General features: G+C 37.4%; 1 protein-coding gene across 3 annotated transcripts in view; it reads left to right on the forward strand.

Moving 5' to 3' along the window:
* LOC123564194 (uncharacterized) overlaps nt 1-26,375 on the forward strand; it is a 35,733-nt gene extending 9,358 nt beyond the window's left edge. For all 3 annotated transcript variants that reach the window (XM_045357566.2, XM_045357568.2, XM_053536839.1), the window contains exons 3-7: nt 3,165-3,436; nt 7,877-8,015; nt 8,758-8,931; nt 19,575-19,778; nt 25,342-26,375. In XM_045357566.2, coding sequence (XP_045213501.2) covers nt 3,165-3,436; nt 7,877-8,015; nt 8,758-8,931; nt 19,575-19,778; nt 25,342-25,400 — 848 coding nt within the window. In that variant the 3' untranslated portion in view covers nt 25,401-26,375. The remainder of the gene's footprint in view (nt 1-3,164; nt 3,437-7,876; nt 8,016-8,757; nt 8,932-19,574; nt 19,779-25,341) is intronic.
* The last annotated feature ends 1,329 nt before the right edge of the window (nt 26,376-27,704 follow it).

A 27,704-nucleotide genomic window follows, 5' to 3' on the forward strand; every position in this document is an offset into this window, starting at 1 on the left:
GTATTATGGGAAGCCCCTGGTGGGTGGGCGGGCAGGCGGCGTCCACAGACTTTGTCCGGACCATATCTTCTACATGCATGGAGGGATTTTGATGAAACTTGGCACAGTTGTTCACCATCATGAGACGGGGTGTCATGCACAAAATCCAGGTCCCTAGGTCTAAGGTCAAGGTCACACTTGGAGGTCAAAGGTCAAATTCAGGAGTGACTTTGTCCGGAGCATATCTTCTTCATGCATGGAGGGATTTTGATGAAAGTTGGCACAATTGTTCATCATCATCATGAGACAGAGTGTCATGCACAAGAACCAGGTCCCTAGGTCTAAGGTCAAGGTCACACTTAGAGGTCAAAGGATACAAGAAAGAAAACTTTGTCCGGAGCATATCTTCTTCATGCATGGAGGGATTTTGATATAACTTGGCACAAATGTTCACCACCACGAGGCGGAGTGTCATGCGCAAGAACCAGGTCCCTAGGTCTAAGGTCAAGGTCACACTTAGAGGTCAAAGGATACAAGAATGAAAACTTTGTCCGGACCATATCTTCTTCATGCATAGAGGGATTTTGATATAACTTGGCACAAATGTTCACCACCACGAGGCGGAGTGTCATGCGCAAGAACCAGGTCCCTAGGTCTAAGGTCAAGGTCACACTTAGAGGTCAAAGGATTCAAGAATGAAAACCTTGTCCGGAGCATTTCTTCTTCATGCATGGAGGGATTTTGATATAACTTGGCACAAATGTTCACCACCACGAGACAGAGTGTCATGCGCAAGAACCAGGTCCCTAGGTCTAAGGTCAAGGTCACACTTAGAGGTCAAAGGATTCAAGAATGAAAACCTTGTCCGGAGCATTTCTTCTTCATGCATAGAGGGATTTTGATATAACTTGGCACAAATGTTCACCACCACGAGACGGAGTGTCATGCGCAAGAACCAGGTCCCTAGGTCTAAAGTCAAGGTCACACTTAGAGGCCAAAGGTCAGATACAAGAATGACTTTGTCCGGAGCATTTCTTCTTCATGCATGGAGGGATTTTGATGTTACTTGGCACAATTATACACCATCATGAGACGAAGTGTCATACACAGTTCCCTTGTTTTGAATTACTTCCTTTTGTTGTTACTGTAAATAGCTTATATTGTAACTTTTTCATTACTAGTCGTAGGGAAAAATCGAGACCACTTTTCTGCAGTACAACATGCATGCTAATAACATCCAATTTTGAGGTGTATTTTGACCAATCTCTACCTGGTAAAGATTTTTATTTTTGTGTGGACATACAATTTTTTTTTTTTTTTTAAGATTAACTTCCCTTAGTTGTTACTATAAATAACTGATATTGTAACTTTTTTATAATTGACCGTAGGGAAAAAACAAGACCACTTTTCTTTGGTACAACATAGATGTTATTTCCAATTTTAGGTGTATTTTAAGGTATCTCTACCTGGTAAGGATTTTTTTTGTGGACTTAGAAAAACAAAAGACCTACAATGATTACTAAATAAACACAAAATTAAAATTCCATTTGCAAATACTGGTGCTAGAGTAAAGAAATTTGCTGTGACGGGCGTATATTGTGACATTCTGGCACTCTTGTTATAAATAACACGCCAGTCTTTCAGATTGGACGTATTATGGAACATCCTAGGCGGGCGGGTTGCTTCCACAAACTTTGTCCGGAGCATTTCTTCTTCACGCATGAAAGGATTTTGATGTAACTTGGCGCATTTGTTCACCATCATGAGAGGGAGTATCATGCGCAAGAACCAGGTCCCTAGATCTAAGGTCAAGGTCACGTTTAGAGGTCAGAGGCCAAATTTAAGAATGACTGTTCAGAGCATTTCTTCTTCATGTATGGAGGGGTTTTGATGTAACTTGGCACACTTGTTGACCATCATTAGACAGAGTGTCTTGCACAAGAGCCTGGTCCCAAGGTATAAGGTCACCCTCACACTTAGAGGTCAAAAGTCAGATACAGGAATGACAACTTTGTCTGGACCATTTCTTTTTCTTGCATGGAGGGATTTTGATTTAACCTTGCATAAATATCCACCACCATGAGACAGAGTGTAATGTGCAAAAACCAGATCCCTAGGCCTAAGGTCAAGGTCACATTTAGGCAACTTTTGCTGAAAACTCACTTACTCTTTGACCTAGGACCTTAACATTTGATGTGTGTGTAACTGGCATAGAGACCTACCAGCTGCTTGGGTTTGGATCACTTGGGTGAATGTCAAGGTCATAATTATTAAAAAAAACGATTTTTCAACTTTTCCTCAAAACTCGCCTATGCTTTGACCTTTGTTCTCAAGACTTGTTGTGTGGGTACCTGGACTTGAGACCTACTTCGACTAAAATCTTTAGCAATACATCCACTGACAAATATGTATTTCAGGCAGAATCCATCATTTTTAAGATAGCCCTTGTTTTCCTATTTTTTGAGCTACTGTCATGATATAAATTTGAATTATATGTGCAGTTCTGTAACAAAAAACTTTTCTTCTAAAAAGCTCTTGATAGCGTATTTTCTGACTATGGCACACTTGTTAAATATTTCATGCTTGTTGAAGTCTGAAAGTGTGTAGCAGCTGTATGCATAAGATATGGTGAAAGATGTATATCTTTTTGTATCACACATGAAGATAAAATATTTTCATGTTACATGCGTGTTATATTTAGTGATTCAGCGATAGAAAACATTTCGCTTACAAAAGGTTATAGTTGTCTATATCATTCTCTTTGAGAGACTTGTGCAATTTTACAATCACATTATAGTTGCTATACCCAGGACAGAAATCTGACTATTTTTAAGTGTATATTGTTACAGCAATATTCAACATGGCATTGCTGACATAGATAAAAACTAAGATCACACCAAACCTGTCTGCCATATCATTCACTTGTAATAATTAGTATTTAAGCATGCCACTTAGTCTTGATCATTCAAACTAAATAAACTAATTGAAAACAAATTAGTTCAGCAACGTCCCTCATATTTGTTTTTGTCAAGTTTGACAAATGCATATACTAAGGCATTTAAGTAAAGCAAGAGGTGTAATGAAACAGAAGGCTATGATGAGGGGAAATCAGAATGTGTACATAATGAAATCAAAATTTGCTTTTTCTGCTTATTTTTCTTTACATTCTGACATCCATATTCCAGACATGAAGATAACTGTTGACAAGGACAACTGTGGTGGTAGTATGAATATAGACACTATACAGAAGCTGTATTTGAATTACTACGGTGCCGAGTTTGTGGATACTGAGTCTAAATACTACTCACATGAACGGGTTTGCCTGTTCAATATATCCTCGTCTCTTACTGACTCCGAGATTTGTATATATAACAAGCATCATACATCATGGGATATAGCGTGTGGCAGTAGTTTGAGTATATATATTGGCAACTATCATAGTGTTCATTTCCCAAGTGTAAGTACAACTATAACAGACTTAGTTGTATAGACTAAATTTAAATGGGGTATATATGCACATACATGGCTTAAATATCACATCAGTTCAGTGTTAAACTTCTAACAGAATCATTTTAAGTGTTCTAAGTTTGTTGTCGTTAATTTGCATTCAACAAATTTTGCAGTTGGTCACATCTAAGATTGAAATTTTCATTTCAGAATATGACATGATTTTTTCCATTTGTTTATTGAATTAGTGTTTTGTGTTGCACATATCTCAAAAAGTGTATATCCTAGAATCATTAAACATTCTAGGAGTGTTTATCAGGCATGTGAAGTTGTGCACTTAGTGTTCTGTTTAGGATTTATCCCCACTCAGCAAAAGCGAAAGAAAAAATGTATCCATACCCTACCACAAAAACTGGTTGTTGATACAGATGTATCCTATTTCAAATAAGAAAGTATCACATTCTTATGTACCATTAACAGTCTGAAAATAAACGAAATAGACACTTAAAATCTGTCATTTCGTTATTAACCAGAGTATTTTCAAGGTAATTAAGGTTGATAAAGTTTAATTCAGCATTGCCTTATTAACTCTCCAATTGTTTTTGTTACATCTGTTGAATACCAAAATGGTTCTGATCCAATCAGCTTTATATTTTACATTTTTATATCTCCCCCACCTGTTTTTGTCTTCGCCATCTGTCTGTCCATCTGTCCGCATTAAGCTTGTCCGGCTTTCACATGCTAAAATGCTGACCAGATTTCATCGAAACTTCACAGGAATAATTAGTACCAAGCCTAGTTGTGTGTATGGCCGACACATTGGTTTGCTGCACAAAATGGCTGCTAGAGGTAATGGTATACATAGGGGGAAGACATGTTTTTGTGACAAAAACACCTAGTTTTGTTATATCCGTAGGAGTGAGCTTGTCGGTCGGTCTGTTGGTTGATCGGTTTTCATGGTTTCCGGACAATACCTCATGAAAGCCGTGACAGATTTAAATTAAAAAAATTTGTACACAGGTGTAACATTATAAAATACAGGGTAAATATAATTTTGAGGTCAGTAAGTCAAAGGTCAAGGTCACAATGACCAGGAACAGTTAAACAGTTTCCGGATGAAAACTTGAGAATTATGGGGCCTAGGAACATAGATTTTGGTACACAGGTGTAACATCATAAAATACAGGTCAAGGTCGACTTTGAGGTCAGTAAGTCAAAGGACAAGGTCACAATGACCCAGAACAGTTAAACAGTTTCCGGATGATGACTTGAGAATTATTGGGCCTTAGGAACATAAATATTGGTACACAGGTGTAACATCATAAAATACAGGTCAAGTTTGACTTTGAGGTCAGTAGGTCAAGGTCACATTGACCCGGGACAGTTAAACGGTTTCCGTACGATAACTTGAGAACGCTTGGGCCTAGGATCATGAAAGTTAATGAGGAGGTTGATCATGACCAGGTGATGACTCCTATTAATTTCAAGGTTCGACTCTGACATTGGCTTACTTTTGTGACAAGGCCATATTGTAGGGATATAATTTGTCACTCATGTGCCAGCTCTAGTTTTGATTGTTTTAGCTCTGTTTTTGAGGGTGACTTATTTCTCAACGGTGTAATACTGATGATATTACCAATTATACAGTGGACCTTTTAGCTTGCTTTAGCACAAATGCTGATCACTCTGTGTCGATCCTTGTCATGTGACAAGCCTCAATATTTGTCTATTGTCAAAATTTGAATGCTATTTGCTAATACTTAACATAACTTGGTCAAACTGCTACTTTTATAAAATTCTTTCACAGGTTGTTGGTGCAGATAGGAATATCTGGCTTGAGGGTAAATGTCTAGACGGTAATGAGGCTCCGTGTAAACAGTTACCAGAGAGCCGGATATTTCCATCTGCACCTACAGCCAGTGATAGAATATTTTTCTTGCATGCCATATTCAAGAAACAATAGTAAGGATAAAATCAAATGAATGACTTTCTTTTTAGCACTTTTTCCTAATACATTACCATATTTAAAATGAGCACAGGAAACCAACGTCTGTAAACAGGAAAGACCTCATGACGTTTCATAGACAAATAACAATGTTTAGTTCCGGTTATGTTAAGATATCATTTGCAATGTAATGTTATGTATTTTTCATAAAATGAGCCATGCCATGAGAAAATCAACATAGTGACTTTGTGGCCAGCATCCGGATCCAGACCAGCATATGCATCCGCGCAGTCTGGTCAGGATCCATGCTGTTCACTTTCAGAGCCTATTGCAATTAGAGAAACCATGAGCGAACAGCATGGATCCTGACCAGACTTACTGGGTGCGCAGGCTGGTCTGGATCCATGCTGGTTGCAAATCCACTATGTTGGTTTTCTCATGGCATGGCTCAAATAAGGTTTTTATGCCCCCACTTGGGGGGGCATATAGATTTGCCCTTGTCTGTCCATCCGTCCTTCCTTCCGTCCATCCGTCCGTCCTTCCGAGAATGTTGTGTCGCGCCTAGCTCCAAAAGTATTTAACCTAGAGTCACAAAACTTTACAGGAATGTTGGTCTGCATGTGTAGTTGTGCACCTGGGGTTCCGCGTCCGGATTAATTCAGTCATTTAGGAGTTATGGCCCCTGACTTTGTAAAAATTGGTCATTTTCAGTGTTGTGTTGCACGTCACTAAGCTCCAAAAGTATTTGACGTAGTCACAAAACTTTACAGGAATGTTGATCAGCATGTGCAGTTGTGCACCTGGGGTTCCGCGTCCGGATTAATTCAGTCATTTAGGAGTTATGGCCCCTGACTCAGTAAAAAATTGGTCATTTTAATGTTGTGTCGCACGTAGCTCCAAAAGTATTTGACCAAGAGTCACCAAAGTTTACAGGAATGTTGGTCAGCATGTGCAGTTGTGCACCTGGGATTTCGCATCTGGATTCATTCAGTCATGTAGGAGTTATGGCCCCTGACTTAGTAAAAAATTGGTCATTTTGATGTTGTGTCACACCTAGCTCCAAAAGTATTTGACCTAGAGTCACCAAAGTTTACAGGAATGTTGGTCAGCATGTGCAGTTGTGCACCTGGGGTTTCGCGTCTGGATTCATTCAGTCATGTAGGAGTTATGGCCCCTGACTTAGTTAAAAATTTGTAATTTTAATGTTGTGTAGCACGTAGCTCCAAAAGTATTTGACCTAGAGTCACCAATTTTTTAGTTTACAGGAATGTTGGTCAGCATGTGCAGATGTGCACCTGGGGTTTCACGTCCAGATTCATTCAGTATTGTAGGAGTTATGGCCCCTGACCTAGGAAAAAATTTGTGTCCGTTGTCATGTAGTGGGGGCATCTGTGTCCCATGGACACATTTCTAGTTTGAATTGAGAAATATACTATGACAAACAAAGAGGAACTATTAAAGTTTTTGAAATCTGTCTTGTTTTATCTTATAAGATATAAATTACTGCATAAATCTTCTGTATAGATGTACTTCATTTAAAGCAAGCACGAGAGTCATCTTACACCTCGGATTGTAAGATGGAGTTTTCCAGAACTAGTGAAATCACTGGAAAACCCAGTCTGGTATGCAAGAATTATATTTGTTTTTTAATATCTCAGACCAGTGTTTACTGGGTCATCTGGGGTCAAAAACTAGGTCATTATGTCAATAAATAGGAAAACCATGTTCACAGACTAGAGGCCACATTTTTTAATTAATCTTCAAAAAACTTTGTGAGAATGTCTCAGTGAATCTGGACCAAGTTTGAAACTGGGTTAGCGGAGGCCTTAAACTAGGTCACCAGGTCAATTTAATAATAGGAAAACCTTGTTAACATGTTAGAAGCCACAATTTATTTTTTTATTTTTGATCTTCATAAAATCTTTGCCAGAAGGTTTTTTTCTCTATGAAATTTAGATCTGGACATAGAAAAACCTTGGCCACATTTTTCACTTGATCTTCACATCGCAGAATGTTTTAATGTAAAAACAAAGTTTGAAACTTGATAATCTAGGTCAGTAGCTAGGTGACTAGTATTTTTAGATCACCCAAAGGTACCTGTAGTTGACCTATATGGCTACATGTAAAATTTTGAAGATCCTCTCCTCTGATACTTGCCTGATTTCACAATAATTTGATAGAATGATCCTTGGGTGAATTATAATCTGCCATATTCCCTCTTGTGAATTTGACATTGTCTTAAAACAAGATTGCCAGAGTTCAGGCTAAATTTCTCTATATAGCTTTTCTTTTAAATTACTATACTTAAAATTTCAAAAACCTCTCCAGAAACTACATGCCTGATTTTGAAAAAGGTTTCACAGAAATGGTCCTGGGATGTTCCTCAATCATATTTGTTCAGTTCAACTATGAAACTCATTTGAGGTTACATCTAGGGTCACTATGGCCCTCTTGTTATTATTTTTGATGGCAAAAAATTGAAGATGTGTTTTGAAACTTTTTCAGATGTACCATTGTACAGACTTTGAACCACTCTGTACAAGCAAGGAGAGGGTGTTTTTACAATTCTATTACGACAGAGCTCTCCATATAATGGAAAAAGACATTGTTGTGGAGTTTGTTATATATTTAAAAAACAATGCAGGTATAATGAAATATTAGATAATTATGTCTCCCGTAAATGCAGGGGATACATACTTTTTTTGGTCCAGTCTGTCTGTTCATCACAAGGTTGTGTCTTACTTCGGTATCATTTTATCCCCTTGAGCATGATTTACTACCCTTGCAAAAGGAGGAGGGATATAGTTTTGGTATTGTCCATCCGTCCGTATGTCCGCCTGTGCATTTATCCCTCTGAAATCATATGACTTGGTCTGAAGTATTTACTGGTAGTATAAAAATGTTAATATGTTCTTTTTAGAAACTGTTTACCGCACTTCAAAATAATTTCACAGGAATGTTCCTTGGTAGACCTTCTATTAATGGATGGGGGTGCTATATGGAAAACTTTAAAAGCCTTAATCTGCTCAAAAACAATTAGCCAGTTGGACAATTGTTAGACATTATGCCTAAAAGGAAAACTTTGAATATTGTGTCTGCTGAAATTGGAAACCACTGGTCGAATTTCAGCATTACTCCACTGAAATGACCCTTCCATGATCTTCTGCCATTAAAATGCTTTCAAATCATGTAGATTGGAAAAACACATGGCTGCAATGGGGGAAGGGTTAGGTGTCTCTATATGTTTATATTTGTATGTAAGCTGATATCTCGGTCCTTACTAATGGGAAAGGATTGAAACTTCGCACACTTTTCCTTTGTCATGACCTGATATGTATTATACAGGTTTCATAACCCTGTTTTGCATAAATCTGTCAATGTTTCAGTAACAACTATAAGACCTAGGACAAGCACTAGTTTACCATCATTATCAGGTGACAGCGAGGATGGGTCTGGTCTGTCAACGGTCTGGATCATAGTGATTGCTGGAGGGGCAGCAGTCCTCTTGTTTTGCTGCTGTAGCTGTGTGTATTATATTTGTCGTGACGATGAAAGTGACGGTAAAATTTACATATGATATAGAAATGTAATAGTTTAGACTTTTACAAATAATTAAGGCAGAAAATGGATGGTTTAGGCTACTACTGTAGTATCAAATTATAATCTTACTCAACTCCACTGTATGGGTGTATTAGGGGTGGGCTTGATTATAATCCATTTCCAACTGTCAGCCCTTCCTGCCACCATCTGTACGTCTTAAAAAAATTAAGACTTTGACTCTACTAAAAGGAATTCTTTTTAGCTCACCTGCTTTTGTGATTGCCCTTTGTCCGACGTCAGTCCATGCGTCCGTCCGTCCAACAACAATTTCTTGTCTGCATGATAGTGATTTCATTTATGACTTTATCTTAACCAAACTTGCACACAACTTGTATCACCATAAGATCTCGGTTCCTCTCTTGAACTGGCCAGATCCCATTATGGGTTCCAGAGTTATGGCCCCTGAAAGGGCCAAAATTAGCTATTTTGAGCTTGTCTGCACAATAGCAGCTTTATTTATGATTTGATATTTACCAAACTTGCACACAACTTGTATCACCATAAGATCTTGGTTCCTTACTGGAACTGGCCAGATTCCATTATGGGTTCCAGAGTTATGGCCCCTGAAAGGCCCAAAATTAGCTATTTTGAGCTTGTCTGCACAATAGCAGCTTTATTTATGATTTGATTTTTACCAAACTTGCAGACAACTTGTATCACCATAAGATCTTGGTTCCTTTCTGGAACTGGACAGATTCCATAATGGGTTCCAGAGTTATGGCCCCTGAAATGCCCAAAGTTAGCTATTTTGAGCTTGTCTGCACAATAGCAGCTTTATTTACGATTTGATTTTTACCAAACTTGCAGACAACTTGTATCACCATAAGATCTTGGTTCCTTTCTGGAACTGGACAGATTCCATTATGGGTTCCAGAGTTATGGCCCCTGAAATGCCCAAAGTTAGCTATTTTGACCTTGTCTGCACAATAGCAGCTTTATTTACGATTTGATTTTTACCAAACTTGCAGACAACTTGTATCACCATAAGATCTTGGTTCCTTTCTGGAACTGGCAAGATTCCATTATGGGTTCCAGAGTTATGGCCCCTGAAGGGGTCAAAATTAGCTATTTTGACCTTGTCTGCACAATAGCAGCTTAATTTATGATTTGATTTTTACCAAACTTGCAGACAACTTGTATCACCATAAGATCTTGGTTCCTTCCTGGAACTGGCAAGATTTCATTATGGGTTCCAGAGTTATGGCCCCTGAAGGGGTCAAAATTAGCTATTTTGACCTTGTCTGCACAATAGCAGCTTCATTTATGATTTGATTTTAACCAAACTTGCAGACAACTTGTATCACCATAAGATCTTGGTTCCTTTCTTAAACCGGCCAGATCCCTTAATGGATTCCAGAGTTATGGCCCCTGATAGCGCCGGAATTAGCTATTTTGACCTTGTCTGCACAATAGCAGCTTCATTTATGATTTGAATTTAATAAAACTTGCACAAAACTTGTGACACCAAAAGACCTTGGTTCCTTTCTTGAACCAGCCAGATCCCATCATGGGTTCCAGAGTTATGGCCCCTGAAAAGGCCAAAATTGGCTATTTTGACCTTGTCTGCACAATAGCAGCTTCATTTATGATTTGATTTTAACCAAACTTGCACACAACTTGTATCACCATAAGATCTTGATTCTTTTTTATACGCCAGCAGGGATGTATTTTGTTAACGCCTCGGTGTCCGTCTGTCTGTCTGTGTGTTGGTTAACAATTTCCCTTCCGCTCTGCTACCTTTTAAACCCCTTGATGGATTTCAGAGAAACCTGACACAAATGTTCACTCATTGAAAGGATGTGCAGAGCGCATGTTTCGGATGGCTAAATTCAATGTCAAGGTCACATTTAGGGATCAAAGGTCATATGACTGTTTTATGTGAATATTGCTCTGCATTTGCGTTGCATTGCAGTGCTCTTGTTTTTATTTGGCAGATCCTTCTTTTTTGTTTGCTTACAATATTTTTAGCTCACCTGAGCACGAAGTGCTCAAGATGAGCTTTTATGATCGCCCTGTGTCTGTCGTCCGTCGTCGTCCATCCAAGTGTCCGTCGTCAACAATTTGACTGTTAACTCTCTAGAGGTCACAATTTTGACCTAATCTTAATGAAACTTGGTCAGAATGTTACCCTCAATAAAATCTTGGACGAATTTGATATTGGGTCATCTGGGGTCAAAAACTAGGTCACCAGGTCAAATCAAAGGAAAAGCTTGTTAACACTCTAGAGGTCACAATTTTGACCCAATCTTAATGAAACTTGGTCAGAATGTTACCCTCAATAAAATCTTGGACAAGTTCGATATTGGGTCATCTGGGGTCAAAAACTAGGTCACTAGGTCAAATCAAAGGAAAAGCTGGTTAACACTGTAGAGGCCACATTTATGACCGAAACTTAATGAAACTTGGTCAGAATGTTAATCTTGATGATCTATAGGTCAAGTTTAAATCTTGGTCAGGCGGGGTCAAAAACTAGGTCATTAGGTCAAATCAAAGGAAAAGCTTGTTAACACTCTAGAGGCCACATTTATGACTGTATCTTCATGAAACTTAATCAGAATGTTAATCTTGATAATCTTTAGGTCAGATTTTAATCTGGGTCATCCGGGGTTAAAAAACTAGGTCACCGGGTCAAATCAAAGGAAAAGCTAGTTTACACTTTAGAGGCTACATTTATGACCATATCTTAATGGAACTTGGTCAGAATGTTGATCTTGATGATCTTTAGGTCAGTAGGTCAGGTGAGCGATACAGGGCCTTCATGGCCCTCTTGTTTTTATTACTTCCCTTTTATGTTAGTATAAATAGCTTATTTAGTAACTTTTTTATTATTGGCCGTAGGGAAAAACTGAGACCACTTTCATGTGGTACAACATGGATGGCACCTCCAATTTTTAGCTCACCTGAGCAATGCTCAGGTGAGTTTTTGTGATCGCTCGATGTCCGGCGTCTGTCTGTCGTCTGTCGTCTGTCAACATTTAGCTTGTGTATGCAATAGAGGCTGTATTTTTCAACTGATCTTAATGAAATTTGGTCAGAATGATTATCTTGATGAAATCTAGGTCGAGTTCGAAAATGGGTCATCTGGGGTCAAAAACTAGGTCATTAGGTCAAATCAAAGAAAAACCTTGTGTATGCGATAGAGGCTGTATTTTTCAATTAATCTTCATGAATTTAGGTCAGAATGATAATCTTGATGAAGTCTAGGTCAAGTTCGAAAATGGGTCATCTGGGGTCAAAAACTAGGTCACTAGGTCGAATCAAAGAAAAACCTTGTGTATGCAATAGAGGCTGTATTTTTCAATTAATCTTCATGAATTTTGGTCAGAATGATTACCTTGATGAAATCTAGGCCAAGTTCAAATATAGGTCATCTGGGGTCAAAAACTAGGTCACTAGGTCAAATCAAAGAAAAACCTTGTGTATGCGATAGAGGCTGTATTTTTTCAATTAATCTTCATGAATTTTGGTCAGAATGATTACCTTGATGAAATCTAGGCCAAGTTCAAATATAGGTCATCTGGGGTCAAAAACTAGGTCACTAGGTCAAATCAAAGAAAAACCTTGTGTATGCGATAGAGGCTGTATTTTTCAATTAATCTTCATGAATTTTAGTCAGAATGATAACCTTGATGAAATCTAGGCCGAGTTCGAAAATGGGTCATCTGGGGTCAAAACTAGGTCACTAGGTCAAATCAAAGGAAAAGCTTGTATATGCAATAGAGGCTGTATTTTTCAATTGATCTTCCTGAAATTAAGTCAAAATGATTACCTTAATAAAATCTAGGCCAAATTTGAAAATGGGTCATCTTGGGTCAAAAAGTAGGTCACTAGGTCAAATAAAAGAAAACCTTGTGTATGCGATAGAGGCTGTATTTTTCAATTGATCTTCATGAAATAGAGGCTGTATTTTTCAATTGATCTTGATGAAATTTGGTCAGAATGATAGCCTTGATGAAATCTTGGTCAAGTTCGCATATGGGTCACCTGGGGTCAAAAACAAGGTCAGTAGGTGAAATCAAAGAAAATATTTACTTACACTCAATATTTTTGCTCCAATTTTAATAATAATTGGTCAGAATATTTTTTCCATGAAATCACTAGGTCAAACATGTTTACTCTGTTTAATATGTTGTGTTATGGTGTGTTTCTCAGGTGAGCGACCTAGGGCCATCTTGGCCCTCTTGTTAGGTGTATTTTGACATATCTGTACCTTGTAAGAATTTTTAGCTCACCTGTCACAAAGTGACAAGGTGAGCTTTTGTGATCGCGCGGTGTCCGTCGTCCGTTGTCCGTCCGTCCGTGCGTGCGTCCGTAAACTTTTGCTTGTGACCACTCTAGAGGTCACATTTTTCATGGGATCTTTATGAAATTTGGTCAGAATGTTCATTTTGATGATATCTAGGTCAAGTTCGAAACTGGGTCACGTGCCGTCAAAAACTAGGTCAGTAGGTCTAAAAATAGAAAAACCTTGTGACCTCTCTAGAGGCCATATTATTCATATCACAAGATCTTCATGAAAATTGGTCAGAATGTTCACCTTGATGATATCTAGGTCAAGTTCGAAACTGGGTCACATGCCATCAAAAACTAGGTCAGTAGGTCTAAAAATAGAAAAACCTTGTGACCTCTCTAGAGGCCGTATATTTCAAAAGATCTTCAATAAAATTGGTCAGAACATTCACCTTGATGATATCTAGGTCAAGTTCGAAATTGGGTCACGTGCCTCCAAAAACTAGGTCAGTAGGTCAAATAATAGAAAAACTTTGTGACCTCTCTAAAGGCCATATTATTCATGGGATCTGTATGAAAGTTGGTCTGAATGTTCATCTTGATGATATCTAGGTCAAGTTCGAAACTGGGTCGCATGTGGTCAAAAACTAGGTCAGTAGGTCTAAAAATAGAAAAACCTTATGACCTCTCTAGAGGCCATATATTTCATGAGATCTTCATGAAAATTGGTCAGAATGTTCATCTTGATGATATCTAGGTCAAGTTCGAAAGTGGGTCACATACTATCAAAAACTAGGTCAGTAGGTCAAATAATAGAAAAACCTTGTGACCTCTCTAGAGGACATATTTTTCATGGGATATGTATGAAAGTTGGTCTGAATGTTCATCTTGATGATATCTAGGTCAAGTTTGAAAGTGGGTCACGTGCCATCAAAAACTAGGTCAGTAGGTCAAATAATAGAAAAACCTTGTGACCTCTCTAAAGGCCATATTTTTTATGGGATCTGTATGAAAATTGGTCTGAATGTTCATCTTGATGATATCTAGTTCAAGTTCGAAACAGTGTCATGTGCGGTCAAAAACTAGGTCAGTAGGTCTAAAAATAGAAAAACCTTGTGACCTTTCTAGAGGCCATACTTGTGAATGGATCTCCATAAAAATGGGTCAGAATGTTCACCTTGATATCTAGATAAAATTTGAAACTGGGTCATGTGCCATAAAAAACTAGGTCAGTAGGTCAAATAATAAAAAAAACTTGTGACCTCTCTAGAGGCCACACTTTTCATGGGATCTATATGAAAGTTGGTCTGAATGTTCATCTTGATAATATATAGGTCAAGTTTGAAACTCGGTCAACTGCGGTCAAAAACTAGGTCAGTAGGTCTAAAATTATTAAAATCTTTTGACCTCTCTAGAGGCCATATTTTTCAATGGATCTTCATGAAAATTGATCTGAATGTTCACCTTGATGATATCTAGGTCAGTTTCGAAACTGGGTCATGTGCGGTCAAAAACTAGGCCAGTAGATATAAAAATAGAAAACCTTGTGACCTCTCTAGAGGCCATATTTTTCATGAGATCTTCATTAAAATTAGTGAGAATGTTCACCTTGATGATATCTAGGTAAAGTTCAAAACAGGGTCACGTACCTTCGAAAACTATGTCAATAGGTCAAATAATAGAAAAACCTTGTGACCTCCCTAGAGACCATATTTTTCAATGGATCTTCATGAAAATTGGTCAGAATTTTTATCTTGATAATATCTAGGTCAAGTTCAAAACTGGGTCACATGAGCTCAAAAACTAGGTCACTATGTCAAATAATAGAAAAAACGACTTCATACTCAAAACTGGGTCATGTGGGAAGAGGTGAGCGATTCAGGACCATCATGGTCCTCTTGTTTTCTTTTTGTTTTTGGCGAAAGCAATGGTACTCAGGTGAGCGATATAGGGCAATCATGGCCCACTTGTTTAGTTGAAACATGCTAGATGATGTTGTCCAGACTTTATTTTAAATTGCATGCATCTGCCAATCTTCATAGAATAAAATAGGGAAATGTTTTTGAGGGCCAGTTTTTTCATGCCCACTATGATTTCATATTATGATGTTACCTTCGGAATGCATTTTTAATCCCCCGCCATGGCGGAGGGATTATAGGAATGGTCTGCTTCCGTCCGTCCTTCCGTCCGTCTGTCCGTCCTTCCGTCCGTAACAAAATCGTGTCCGGTCCATATCTCCTAAACCTCTTGAAGGATTTTCATGAAACTTGGGTCAAATGATCACCTCATCAAGACGATGTGCAGAACCCATGAGTCAGCCTTGTCGGTTCAAGGTCAAGGTCACAACTCAAGGTCAAAGGTTTGAGCCTGCCATTTTGTGTCCGCTCTATATCTCCTAAACCCCGTGAAGGAATTTTATAAAACTTGGGTCAAATGATCACCTGATCAAGACGATGTGCAGAACCCATGAGTCAGCCATGCCAGCTCAAGGTCAAGGTCACAACTCCAGGTCAAAGGTTTGAGCCTTCCATTTTGTGTCCGCTCTATATCTCTTAAACCCCTTGAAGGAATTTTATAAAACTTGGGTCAAATGATCACCTCATCAAGACGAAGTGCAGAACCCATGAGTCAGTCATGCCGGCTCAAGGTCAAGGTCACAACTTAGGGTCAAAGGATTGAGCCTTCCATTTTGTGTCCGCTCTATATCTCCTAAACCCCTTGAAGGATTTTCATCAAACTCGGGTCAAACGATCACCTCATCAAGGCAATGTGCAGAACTTATGAGTCAGCCATGTTGGCTCAAGGTCAAGGTCACAACTGAAGGTCAAATGTTTGAGCCTTCCATTTCGTGTCCGCTCTATATCTCCTAAACCCCTTGAAGGAATTTTATAAAACTTGGGTCAAATGATTACCTCATCAGAATGATGTGCAGAAATTATGAGTCAACCATGCCAGCTCAAGGTCAAGGTCACAACTAAGGGTCGAAGGTTTGAGCCTTCCATTTGGTGTCCACTCTGTATCTCCTTAACCCCTTGAAGGATTTTCATCAAACTTGGGTCAAATGATCACCTCATCAAGAACTCATGAGTCAGCCATGTCAACTCAAGGTCAAGGTCACAACTGAAGGTCAAAAGTTTCAGCTCTGTATCTCCTAAACCCGTTGAAGGATTTTCATGAAACTTTGGTCAAATGATCACCTCATCAAGACGTTGTGCAGAATTCATGAGTCAGCCATGTCAGTTCAAGGTCAAGGTCACAGCTAAAATCAAAGGTTTACCCTTTCACTATCCATAGCAGTGGCGGGGGATTTAGCTGTCTTTCAGACTGCCTTGTTTCTTGATGAATTTCAAGTCACTGTTAAAATGGGTTAAAAAAAAGAGATTGAACACCTGGTTATGTTGTATTAATGAATACACAAGAGATAGATTGATGACAAAGTGAAGATTGACATATCCAAATCCTACATTTGATGTATGGTATTTTCTTATGTGGCTGTTTCAATTTTGAAAATCATGCACGTTTTTGTACCCCCCGACAACAAAGTTGTAAGGGGGGTATACTGGTTTCAGGTTGTCTGTCTGTCTGTCTGTCTGTCTGTCTGTCCGTCTGTCTGTAGACGCAATCTTGTGCGCACCATCTCTCCTTATCCCCTTGACAGAATTTAATGAAACTTCACACAAATGATCAGTACCAACAGTAGTTGTGCATGGGGCATGTTAGGTTCTTTTAGAAAAAAAATTTGCAGAGTTATGGGACTTTGTTTTTTTGTTACTATACTATATACATAGACACAATCTTGTGCACACCATCTCTCCTCATCCCCTTGACACAATTTAATGAAACTTCACACAAGTGATCAGTACCAACAGTAGTTGTGCATGGGGCATGTTAGGTTCTTTTAGAAAAAAAATTTGCAGAGTTATGGGACTTTGTTTTTTTGTTACTATACTATATACATAGACACAATCTTGTGCGCACCATCTCTCCTCATCCCCTTGACACAATTTAATGAAACTTCACACAAGTGATCAGTAACAACAGTAGTTGTGCATGGGGCATGTTAGGTTCTTTCAGCGACAAAAATTGCAGAGTTATGAGACTTTGTTTCTTGTTAACATACTATGTGCATACAGTCTGCATATGCAGTCTTGTGCGTGCCTAATCTACCAAACCCTTACACACAATTTAATGAAACTTCACACAAGTGATCAGTACCAACCCTAGTTGTGCATGGTGCATGTTACATTCTTTTAGATAAATATTCTGCATAGTTATGGGACTTTGTTTTTTGTTACTATACTGTATACATACAGTCTATATACATACAGTCCACATAATTATGCAATCTTGTGTGCGTCAAATTGCAGTGTACTGTGTCAGTGCTTGCGGGGGGTACATTCATCACCTTTAGTGATAGCTCTAGTTTTAATTGTCATAGTTTTACTTTTTGTTTGAAGTAGTTCTTTTTTGGTCTTCATGTTTTATTTTCTGATCTGAACCAATAGGTGCAATATCCATCATAGGTCCTCTACAACTGCTCTGAAATATTAGTCAGAATGTTTGTAACTTCCTAGCATTGACCTCAGAAGTGTGTTCAAAAGAATTAACCTTTGTCAGTAATGCATTTAGGGATGTCAGATCTGAAAGAAGGAAAATATTTAAAACAAATTGCAATTCTTGCAATGCTTAATGGATTCCACCAAAAGTAATCACTCACTGTATATTAGGAAGTGTATGGCAGCAATATTACAGAATAGTTTTAAAATAGGCAAAATTGATTTAAAAAAACAAGAGTTACTGTCTTTGATTACTAAAATTACTATATTTTCATTTAGTGTACATTTAATCATTAAATATTTAACTTGTAGAGGCATTGAGGTGAGCATTGAAGGATCATCTTGGCCTTCTTGTTGTACTCAGTTTTACTTTTTTAGCTCACCTGAGCACAAAGTGCTCATGGTGAGCTATTGTGATCATGCTGTGTCCGTCGTGCGCCCGTTCATCCGTCAAGTCGTCCGTCAATGTTTAGACGACACCTGCTCCAGAACCACTTAATGGATTTTGATGTAACTTAGTGTGGATGTTCCTTGGATGGTCCTCTACCAAAGTTGTTCAAACAGTTCCACTTGGTTGCACATAGGGGCCGCCAGAGCTAAAAATAGAAAAATGGGGGGTGGGGGTGGCATGGTCACTTTTCCCTATATGTATATTGTGAAAACTTTAAAAATCTTCTTGTGTGAAACTGCTGGCCCGATTTCAAAATAATATTACACAAATGGTCCTTGTGTGACCCTCTACCAAGATAATTCAGATTATTCCGATTGGTCAAAAAATGTCAGGCATGGTCACTTTTCCCTAAATTTGAATAGTAGAAAATTAGAAATTCTTCTTGTATAAAACTGTAAGCCAAATTTTAAAATAATATCACACAAATGGTCCTTGTGTGACCTTCTACAAATATTGTTCAAATTTTTTTGATTGTTAAAAAACATGGCCGCCAGAGGGCATGGTCACTTTTCATCAACAGTTTCTTTAAACAACCACTGAATGGATTTTGATGAAACTTTACACAAATGATCTCTGGGTAGCCTCTTTCAAAGTTGTTCAAATAGTTCCGGTTCATTGAACATATGGGTCTTTTTGGTTAGAAATAGGTTTTCAGCTATCAGACTTTAAAAATCTTTTTCTCTAGAGCTTTGATATTTGGCATGTGATATAAGGGTGTGACTCTCTACCATAATTGTTCAAATTATTGCCCTAAGGTCAAAAATGGCCATGCCCCTTTGTGTGACATGTACTTACTATGGGCTTATATATAAGAAACTTTGAAAATCTTCTTCTCTGAATCAATAATAGCTAGAGCCTTGATATTTGGCATATGATATCAGAGTTTTACTGTCTACCATAATTGTTCAAATTATTGCCCTAAGTTAAAAAATATGTGTGACATGTATATAATATAGGCTAACATAGAAGAAACCTAACTTTGTACTTGTACTATTACGTTACACAAACACACTTGAAGCCTTGTACACAGGTGAGCGCTTTAGGGTCAATGACCCTCTTGTTTTAAATTTTAACATTAAGACAATAATTTGCAGTCCACAGAAGGAGATTCAATGTTACTTCATTGATGGCAAAGACATTAAATGACAAAAAATGTAAATTTTTTATTACAAAACTATATCTCATTTGTTACTTAATTTTTACAAGACAATGACTTTGACTTCACTGAATGAATTTTAATGTAACTTAATAAGAGATAAGAAGGATTTTTTAATAAACTTGATATTTTAATAGATTGGAAGGTGGAGCCTGAAGAAAACAAGAAGTTGAATATATTATAGTATTGTGTTTCCTTTATGTACCTTAGAACAGTCACAGAGTCAGAATAACTCCCCTGATGATGTCAATACTGACAGCAATGCTGAAAACATGAGAATGTTAGTGACACCAGTTATCCATATACCACATGAAAACCGACACCAATCCACAGCAGATCCACCAGATTATTACACTGTTTGTTCCGATGGTCCATCACAGTATAAACCTAATATACTGCCTTTTAACACTTCAGGTGAGTTTTACAGTACATGAATTGATTGACCTTCAACCTGTAAAATCTAATAAATGTGTATATAGATAAGGACAGGCCTTTCTTTATTTAAGGATGTACGAGCGAATTTTTTCTAAAGTTAAGAAATTTTTCATACCATGTGAGCTTGAAGAACATTAGTTTCTCAGACAAACAAGAGCAGAAAAAGCATAGGTCACTGAACTCGTTTTAATTTTATAGGGTATTTTCTTCACCCAATGTTTACGCATTTCTAAAATTTTGTTAAATTGAAAAAATATTGGTACTTTATAAAACATATAATATCCTACTTAATCTTATAGGGATTTCAGGTCTTACAGGTTAACATGAATATATGGTGATGTCAGTATTATATAAGCATAAATGTCACTAACAAATCTCTTTAATTTTTACATGTTGACATAATTACCCCACCCACTTTATTTTCAATGGAAAAAACGTATTTAGATCTACAAAAAAAATTCTGACGTTAAGATTTTCAAAATATTTTGCAGCATTAATGACACACAAAAATGCTTCAAAATGGAAAGAAAAAAGTTGGGGTCACCGTGCATCTAAGAGATTTATTAAGAAAAAAACTGTTAAAAAGTGGTGAATTTTGATATTTTTGTTCTTTTTGTTTAAATTTATATTTTCTAGATAATATAAAGTGCTAACTTGAAAACTTTTATTTTATTTATAGCTTAACATTATATGTATCAGTCAGAAAAATATCAAAACCAAACCTGATCTACTTTAATAGATATTTGAAATTACCTACCCCTACCCCATTGTAAATCTTAGGTCAATTTTCGGCAAATGCCAGCCAAAAATAAGGGTGAAAAAAATTTTTCACAAAAATCATAATATATTTGGTTAAATGGTACATTATTAGCCATATTTTAATTATTTAGCATTAATTTTTGGCAAAACTTTTGTAAGAAAGCAATATTCGAAGAAACATTTTTCAAAATGGCGGATATCCTGAAAAAAATGCTCGTACATCCTTAAATATTGATATTTAGGACACATGAAGTTTATATAAGGGAGTCAGTGGCGCAGTGGTTAGCAAGTTGGACTACAACGCCAGCGGTCTGGGTTGGATTCCTGGTCGCGGCTGATATCCCGACTAGTGTTCAGTGCTGGGTGATTTACTTAAATTGGTACTGTTTCCAGCAGTATTGGCCTAGACTGGATGCTGGGGAGGTAAATATGACGCCTGCTATGGGCTCGGCTGGAAATAAGTTGTTCCATCCATTCCAGGTGGGGACTTTTGTCGACTACTCACGTTAACAAGAAACTACACTTATTTTTTTTTTTTACACAAAAAAATTTTAGTTGTCAAAATATGCTGTATTAGAGGATTAAAGTTATTAAGGTAGTTCTGCACGTTTGGATCGAAATTTTTTCTACAATGTAGAAATTGATTAAACTCTGATTTTTCAAAACATCAGAATATACCTAGAAAAATCAGCAAATAAAAGGGATAGGGTCTTGTGCTCGATTTTTTGCTAGACTGATTTGAAAAATTTGGACCTCGTGCAATTTTTCATAATGGGAGTCTATGGGAAAATCATAACGTTCAAAACATTTTCGCAAATAGAAATTTTTCTACAGTGTAGATTTTGATGAAACTTCTCACAGTTGTAAATAGACATATGGCCTATAATGTGGTGAAATAAAATGTATAGGTCCTTGTGCTTATTTTTGAGATATTTGACCATGATTAATGTGAACCAAATATTTCACGCTAATTTTAAGACATTATTTTGAATTATTTAATTGACATATGTTTTATTATCATATTTTGACTTTAGAAATATAGTAACAGTACCATTTTAATAAATTTACTTACAGGTTGTCATTAATTCATAAAATGATTTTCATTTCCGTACGTCGAATCCAGGCTTTATTCTATGTTTTCCGGATAAATGACGTTACGCCATCACTTCCGGTTTATCAAAAGTGCAGAACTACCTTAAGCTAAGCTGTATATTAATCTTCACAGTGTAAATAATTGTAATGAAATTGCAATGTGTCATAAAAATCGTTTACATCTGAATGATCAGTGAATATTTAAGCCTTCCTTTTTCATCACTAGAGAATGTTGGGTCTCTCAGTGGTCAAACTTCATGGGATGGTTGCTTGGTCAGTAAATGCCCCCTATATGATTTAGTCACCATGACCTTGACACTGAAAACAGCTTTATTGCTCAGTAAAGAATGCTGCAGTCAGCAAACTTCATAGGATGATTGTCTGTGGTCAGAAAATAGCTCCTTTAGTTGTTGGGGGTCAGTAGGTCAAAGGTCAAGGTCACAGTGACCTCGAAACTGAAAACAGTTTCTACTCAAAAACTAAAGAAGGCTTTGTTTTCAGTTGTTAAACTTCATAGGATGATTGCTTATGGTCATTAGATGAGTTAAAGGTCACCATTACCTGAAGACAGAAAACAGTTTTAACTCATTAACTAAAGAACACTTTGGTCTACAGTCATCAAACTTCATCAGATCATTACCTAAGATTTGTAGTTTTCCCAAATTGTTTTTGGCCTGACTAGGTCAAAGGTTAAGGTCATAGTGACCTTGAAACTGAAAACTGTTTCCACTCAGTAACTTCAAAATCATTTGGCCTATTGCCTTTAAATTTCATTGGATGAATGCTTATGGTCATTGGATGACCAATAATGTTTTGGTGATCAGTAGGTCATAATTCAAGGTCACAGTGACCCTACAACTGAAAAAAACAGTTTTGGCTCAATTTCTATAGAACTTTTTGGCCTACAAGTCCACTAACATCATAGGATTGCCTGTTTCGTAGATTGCCCTATTATTTTGGGCATCAGTATGTGAGCAGTCAAGGCTTTAATGGTCAAGGACCTCCATAGATTTTTAGCTCACCTGAGCACGAAGTTCTCAAAGGTGAGCTTTTGTGATCGCCCTGTGTCCGTCTCCATCATCAGTTGTCCATTGTCTGTCTGGCGTCGTCAACAATTTGACTGTTAACACTCTAGAGGTCACAATTTTGACCAAATCTTAATGAAACTTGGTCAGAATGTTACTGTCAATAAAATCTTGGACGAGTTCAATATTGGGTCATCTGGGGTCAAAAACTAGGTGACCAGGTCAAATCAAAGGAAAAGCTTGTTAACACTCTAGAGGCCACATTTATGACTTTATCTTCATGAAATTTGGTCAGAATGTTAATCTTGATGATCTCAAGGTCCAGTTCGAATCTGGGTCATGTAGGGTCAAAAACTAGGCCACCAGGTCAAATCAAAGGAAAAGCTAATTAACACTTTACAGGCGACATTTATGACCATATCTTAATGAAACTTGGTCAGAATGTTAATTTTGATGATATATAGGTCCAAGTTCAAATCTGGGTCTGATAGGGTCAGAAACTAGGTCACTAGGTCAAATCAAAGGAAAAGCTTGTTAACAGGGCTTCGGAAATTTGCCGGTTTGTCGGTTTTGGACCGATTTTTGACTTTTCAGACCGATTCATGAAGTGAAAAAAAGAAAAAAATCGGTCCCGTAAAAATGGAGAAAAGTATAAATTTCGGTCTGATATCTCAATACACCATCTACTGCCAAGCAGGAAATTGTTGGTCGCACCCTAAGATAATCAATAAACGTGTCAAACGGTCTGATTGTCACTTTGATAATCGGTCCGTAATTAGCACGTGACGCAATCAGTGCTCGCGCGGCACATCCTTTAATGTTTGCAGACAGCCGACTGCAATGTATTAAACATTTTTGACTGGTTTCCAAATATGTCTGACTGGATCCAAATCATTTCAACGGGGATCCACTTTTGTATTTAGAATCTGATGGATGGTTTATTTCAAAAGGCTATGTTTGATCACGGTAAAAAACAAATGGTCACTGCATTTAATCAAAGAGCTATAATTGTACATTATAGGTCTTTGATTTAATGAGACATCACATGCAACACGGATCAAAATATTTTTTATAATTACTTGATTTGAAAAAATTACAAGATCCATTTATTGGGGCTCCAGTTGAAACAGGTGCAGACAATCGTCTTTGCAACCTGACTGTGCAAAAAAAGAAAAAGAAAAAAAATGGACTGGCAAACACGGATGACAAAGAAAACCGGAGTGGCGCTGTTTATCAAATCGGTCTTTTAAAAAACGTTTCAAAATGAAATTTTGTTTACATCAGAAGAGAACATATAACTTTATAAAATGTAGTTGCTTATTGAAGTACAACATAAGTGAAATGAAATATCCGTGGCCAACACGCATGACCTTTTGGTATTATACATGCTGGAAATTCGATTTCAGCGTTCATATAACGTACACATTCGGTCCGTGGCAGAGTATTCTTAAAATACTGAGGCTGTTTAGCAGAGAATATGTGTCGTGTAATTCACTTTGACGCATTGTATTTTATAGAATTCCGTCAAAGAATGAGGAAACATCACAAAGTACCTGCACATAATACTCGCAGAGAGGAGCGCTGCAGTATAAATAGATAGATAAAGTATCTGCCGTGTATACGGTACCGGTCACGTGCGTTGGCTTTTAGACTAGTTACGCACACGGTGTCAATGCCTCGGTAATTTTATCCTTACAAGTATTTTCTCGATAAAACATCGAAATTTAATCAAAGTAACGATCACACATAACACTGAATAACTGTCTTCATTGTATGGAAACACGTGGTGACCGGTAACTCAGTTTTAATGCATGACATGCTTATTTCTTTACTCTATCACGTTTTACAAAATATGTAATATTGGGAATGCGGTGGTTGGGGTAGCGCCGATGTCAGGATTTTCGTTTCGGACCGATTGAGTTATCAAAATTTCCGGAGCCCTGCTTGTTAACACTGTAGAGATTCATGAAACTTGGTCAGAATTTTAATCTTGATGATCTCAAGGTCCAGTTTGAATCTGGGTCATGTAGGGTCAAAAACTAGGTCACCAAGTCAAATCAAAGAAAAAGCTGGTTAACACTCTAGAGACCACATTTATGACTGTATCTTCATGAAACTTAGTCAGATTGTTAATCTTGATGATCTTTAGGTCAAGTTCGAATCTGGGTCTTATGGGGTCAAAAACTAGATCACCGGGTCAATTCAAAGAAAAAGCTGGTTAACACTCTAGAGGCCACATTTATGACCATATCTTAATGAAATTTTTTCAGAATGTTACCCTCAATAAAATCTTTGACGAATTCGATATTGGGTCATCTGGGGTCAAAAACTAGGTCACCAGGTCAATTCAAAGGAAGAGCTTGTTAACACTGTAGAGGCCACATTTATGTTCATGAAACTTGGTCAGAATTTTAATCTTGATGATCTCAAGGTCCAGTTTGAATCTGGGTCATGTAGGGTCAAAAACTAGGTCACCAGGTCAAATCAAAGAAAAAGCTGGTTAACACTCTAGAGGCCACATTTATGACCATATCTTAATGAAATTTTGTCAGAATGTTAATCTTGATGATTCCTAGGTCAGGAGAGCGATACAGGGCCTTCATGGCCCTCTTGTTTGTTTTTAAACAAACATGTACATTATTATTTTGGTGTGTTTTTTTTTTAAGATCCTGCTGATGAGAAGGTGATTCCAAGTGCCCCTCCACCACCATATCCAGGAATATGAAGACCTAGGTGATATCTAAAGTCCTGCTGAAAGTCATAGCATTAATGTGCAATTAGAGAGAACTTTCCTGGAAACAAGGAAATAAAGTTGTTATGCAATAGCTTGCAGAAAGTCAGCAACAAGAATCAGGCTAATCTATATTGTAACTCATACAAAACTGGAAAAGGTTTCTACTTTAGTTAAGAGTTAACTTTAAAAAGTAAATGCAGCTATATGCATTTAATCTTTAGATTTTTTGCCACTGAATATTTTTACTTTACCTATGTTTTGTATTTACCTTAAAAAAAACTTGCCATACAATTTATTAGTTTGTAACTGATGTATCACTGAAAAAGACTTACAGTTTACCCTGTCAGAAGTGCTTTAAAACTACAGTGTATTGTGTATGACACATGTTTATAGATAACAAGGTGAAGATTAAGAGAACAATGTGAAGATTTAGATAACATACGAAGGTTTAGGTAACATATGAAAATTTAGATAACATTGTGAAGATTTAGATAACAGTGATTGTGAAGATTTAAAGAACAATGTGAATATTTGTATAACAATTAGAAGATTAAGAGAACAAGCAATGTGAAGATTTAGAGAACAATGTGAAGATTTAGATAACAAACTTTGAGAAGATTTAGAGAACAAACTTTGTGAAGATTTAGATGACAATATGATTATTTAGAAAACAATGTGAAGATTAAGAGAACATTGTGAAGATTAAGATAACAATTTGAAGATTTAGATAACTTTGACAAGATTTAGAGAACAAACTGTGTGAAGATTGAGATAACAATGTGAAGATTTAGATAACAGTGTGAAGATTTAGAGAACAATATTTAAACTGAACACATCCTTATTTTGATGCTCCATAAAAGAAAACATTGTATGATCACTATTGCAACAAAAAGTTAAGAAAATATAAGAAAAAGTCAACTCTGCTATAAATACAAGAGATTTCCTCATAGAGTCAATACACATCATTTTATTTTATTATGTCTCCCCCCCTCTGGGGGAGACATGTTGTTTTTGCCCTGTCCGTCCGTCCTTACGTCACACTTCATTTCTGAGCAATAACTGGAGAACCATTTGACCTAGAACCTTCAAACTTCATAGGATTGTAGGGCTGGTGGAGACGAGTAGACGACCCCTATTATTTTTGGGGTCACTCCGTCAAAGGTCAAGGTCACAGGGGCCTGAACATTGAAAACCATTTCCTATCAATAACTAGAGAACCACTTGACCCAGAATGTTGAAACTTCATAGGGTGATTGATCATGAAGAGTAGATGACCCCTATTGATTTTGGGGTCACTCCGTCAAAGGTCAAGGTCACAGGGGCCTGAACATTGAAAACCATTTCCGATCAATAACTAGAGAACCACTTGACCCAGAATGTTGAAACTTCATAAGGTGATTGATCATGAAGAGTAGATGACCCCTATTGATTTTGGGGTCACTCTGTCAAAGGTCAAGGTCACAGGGCCTGAACATTGAAAACCATTTCCGATCAATAACTGGAGAACCATTGACCTAGAATCCTTCAAACTTCATAGGATGTGGTCTGGAGTAGACGACCCCTATTATTTTTTGGGTCACTCCGTCAAAGGTCAAGGTCACAGGGGCCTGAAAATTGAAAACCATTTCCTATCAATAACTAGAGAACCACTTGACCCAGAATGTTGAAACTTCATAGGGTGATTGATCATGAAGAGTAGATGACCCCTATTGATTTTGGGGTCACTCCATCAAAGGTCAAGGTCACAGGGGCCTGAACATTGAAAACCATTTCCAATCAATAACTAGAGAACCACTTGACCCAGAATGTTGAAACTTCATAGGATGATTGTACATGCAAAGTAGATGATCCCTGTCGATTTTGGGGTCTCTCCGTTAAAGGTCAAGGTCACAGAGGTGCCTGAACATTGAAAACCATTTCCGGTCAGTAACTTGAGAACCACTTGACCCAGAATGTTGAAACTTAATAGGATGATTGGTCATGCAGAGTAGATGACTCCTAACGATTTTAGGTTCACTCTGTTAAAGGTCAAGGTCACAGGGGCCTGAACAAGGAAAACCATTTCCAATCAATAACTTGAGAACCTCTCGACCCAGAATGTTGAAACTTCATAGGGTGATTGTTCATGCAGAGTAAATGACCCCTATTGTTTTTGGGGTCACTCCGTTAAAGTTCAAGGTCACAGAGGCCAGAACATTGATAACCATTTCCGATCAATAACTTGAGAACAACTTGACCCAGAATGTTGAAACTTCATAGAATGATTGAACATGCAGAGTAGATGACCCCTATTGA

Source organism: Mercenaria mercenaria, chromosome 2 (assembly GCF_021730395.1).
Source record: "Mercenaria mercenaria strain notata chromosome 2, MADL_Memer_1, whole genome shotgun sequence".
Taxonomy (NCBI): Eukaryota; Metazoa; Mollusca; class Bivalvia; order Venerida; family Veneridae; genus Mercenaria; species Mercenaria mercenaria.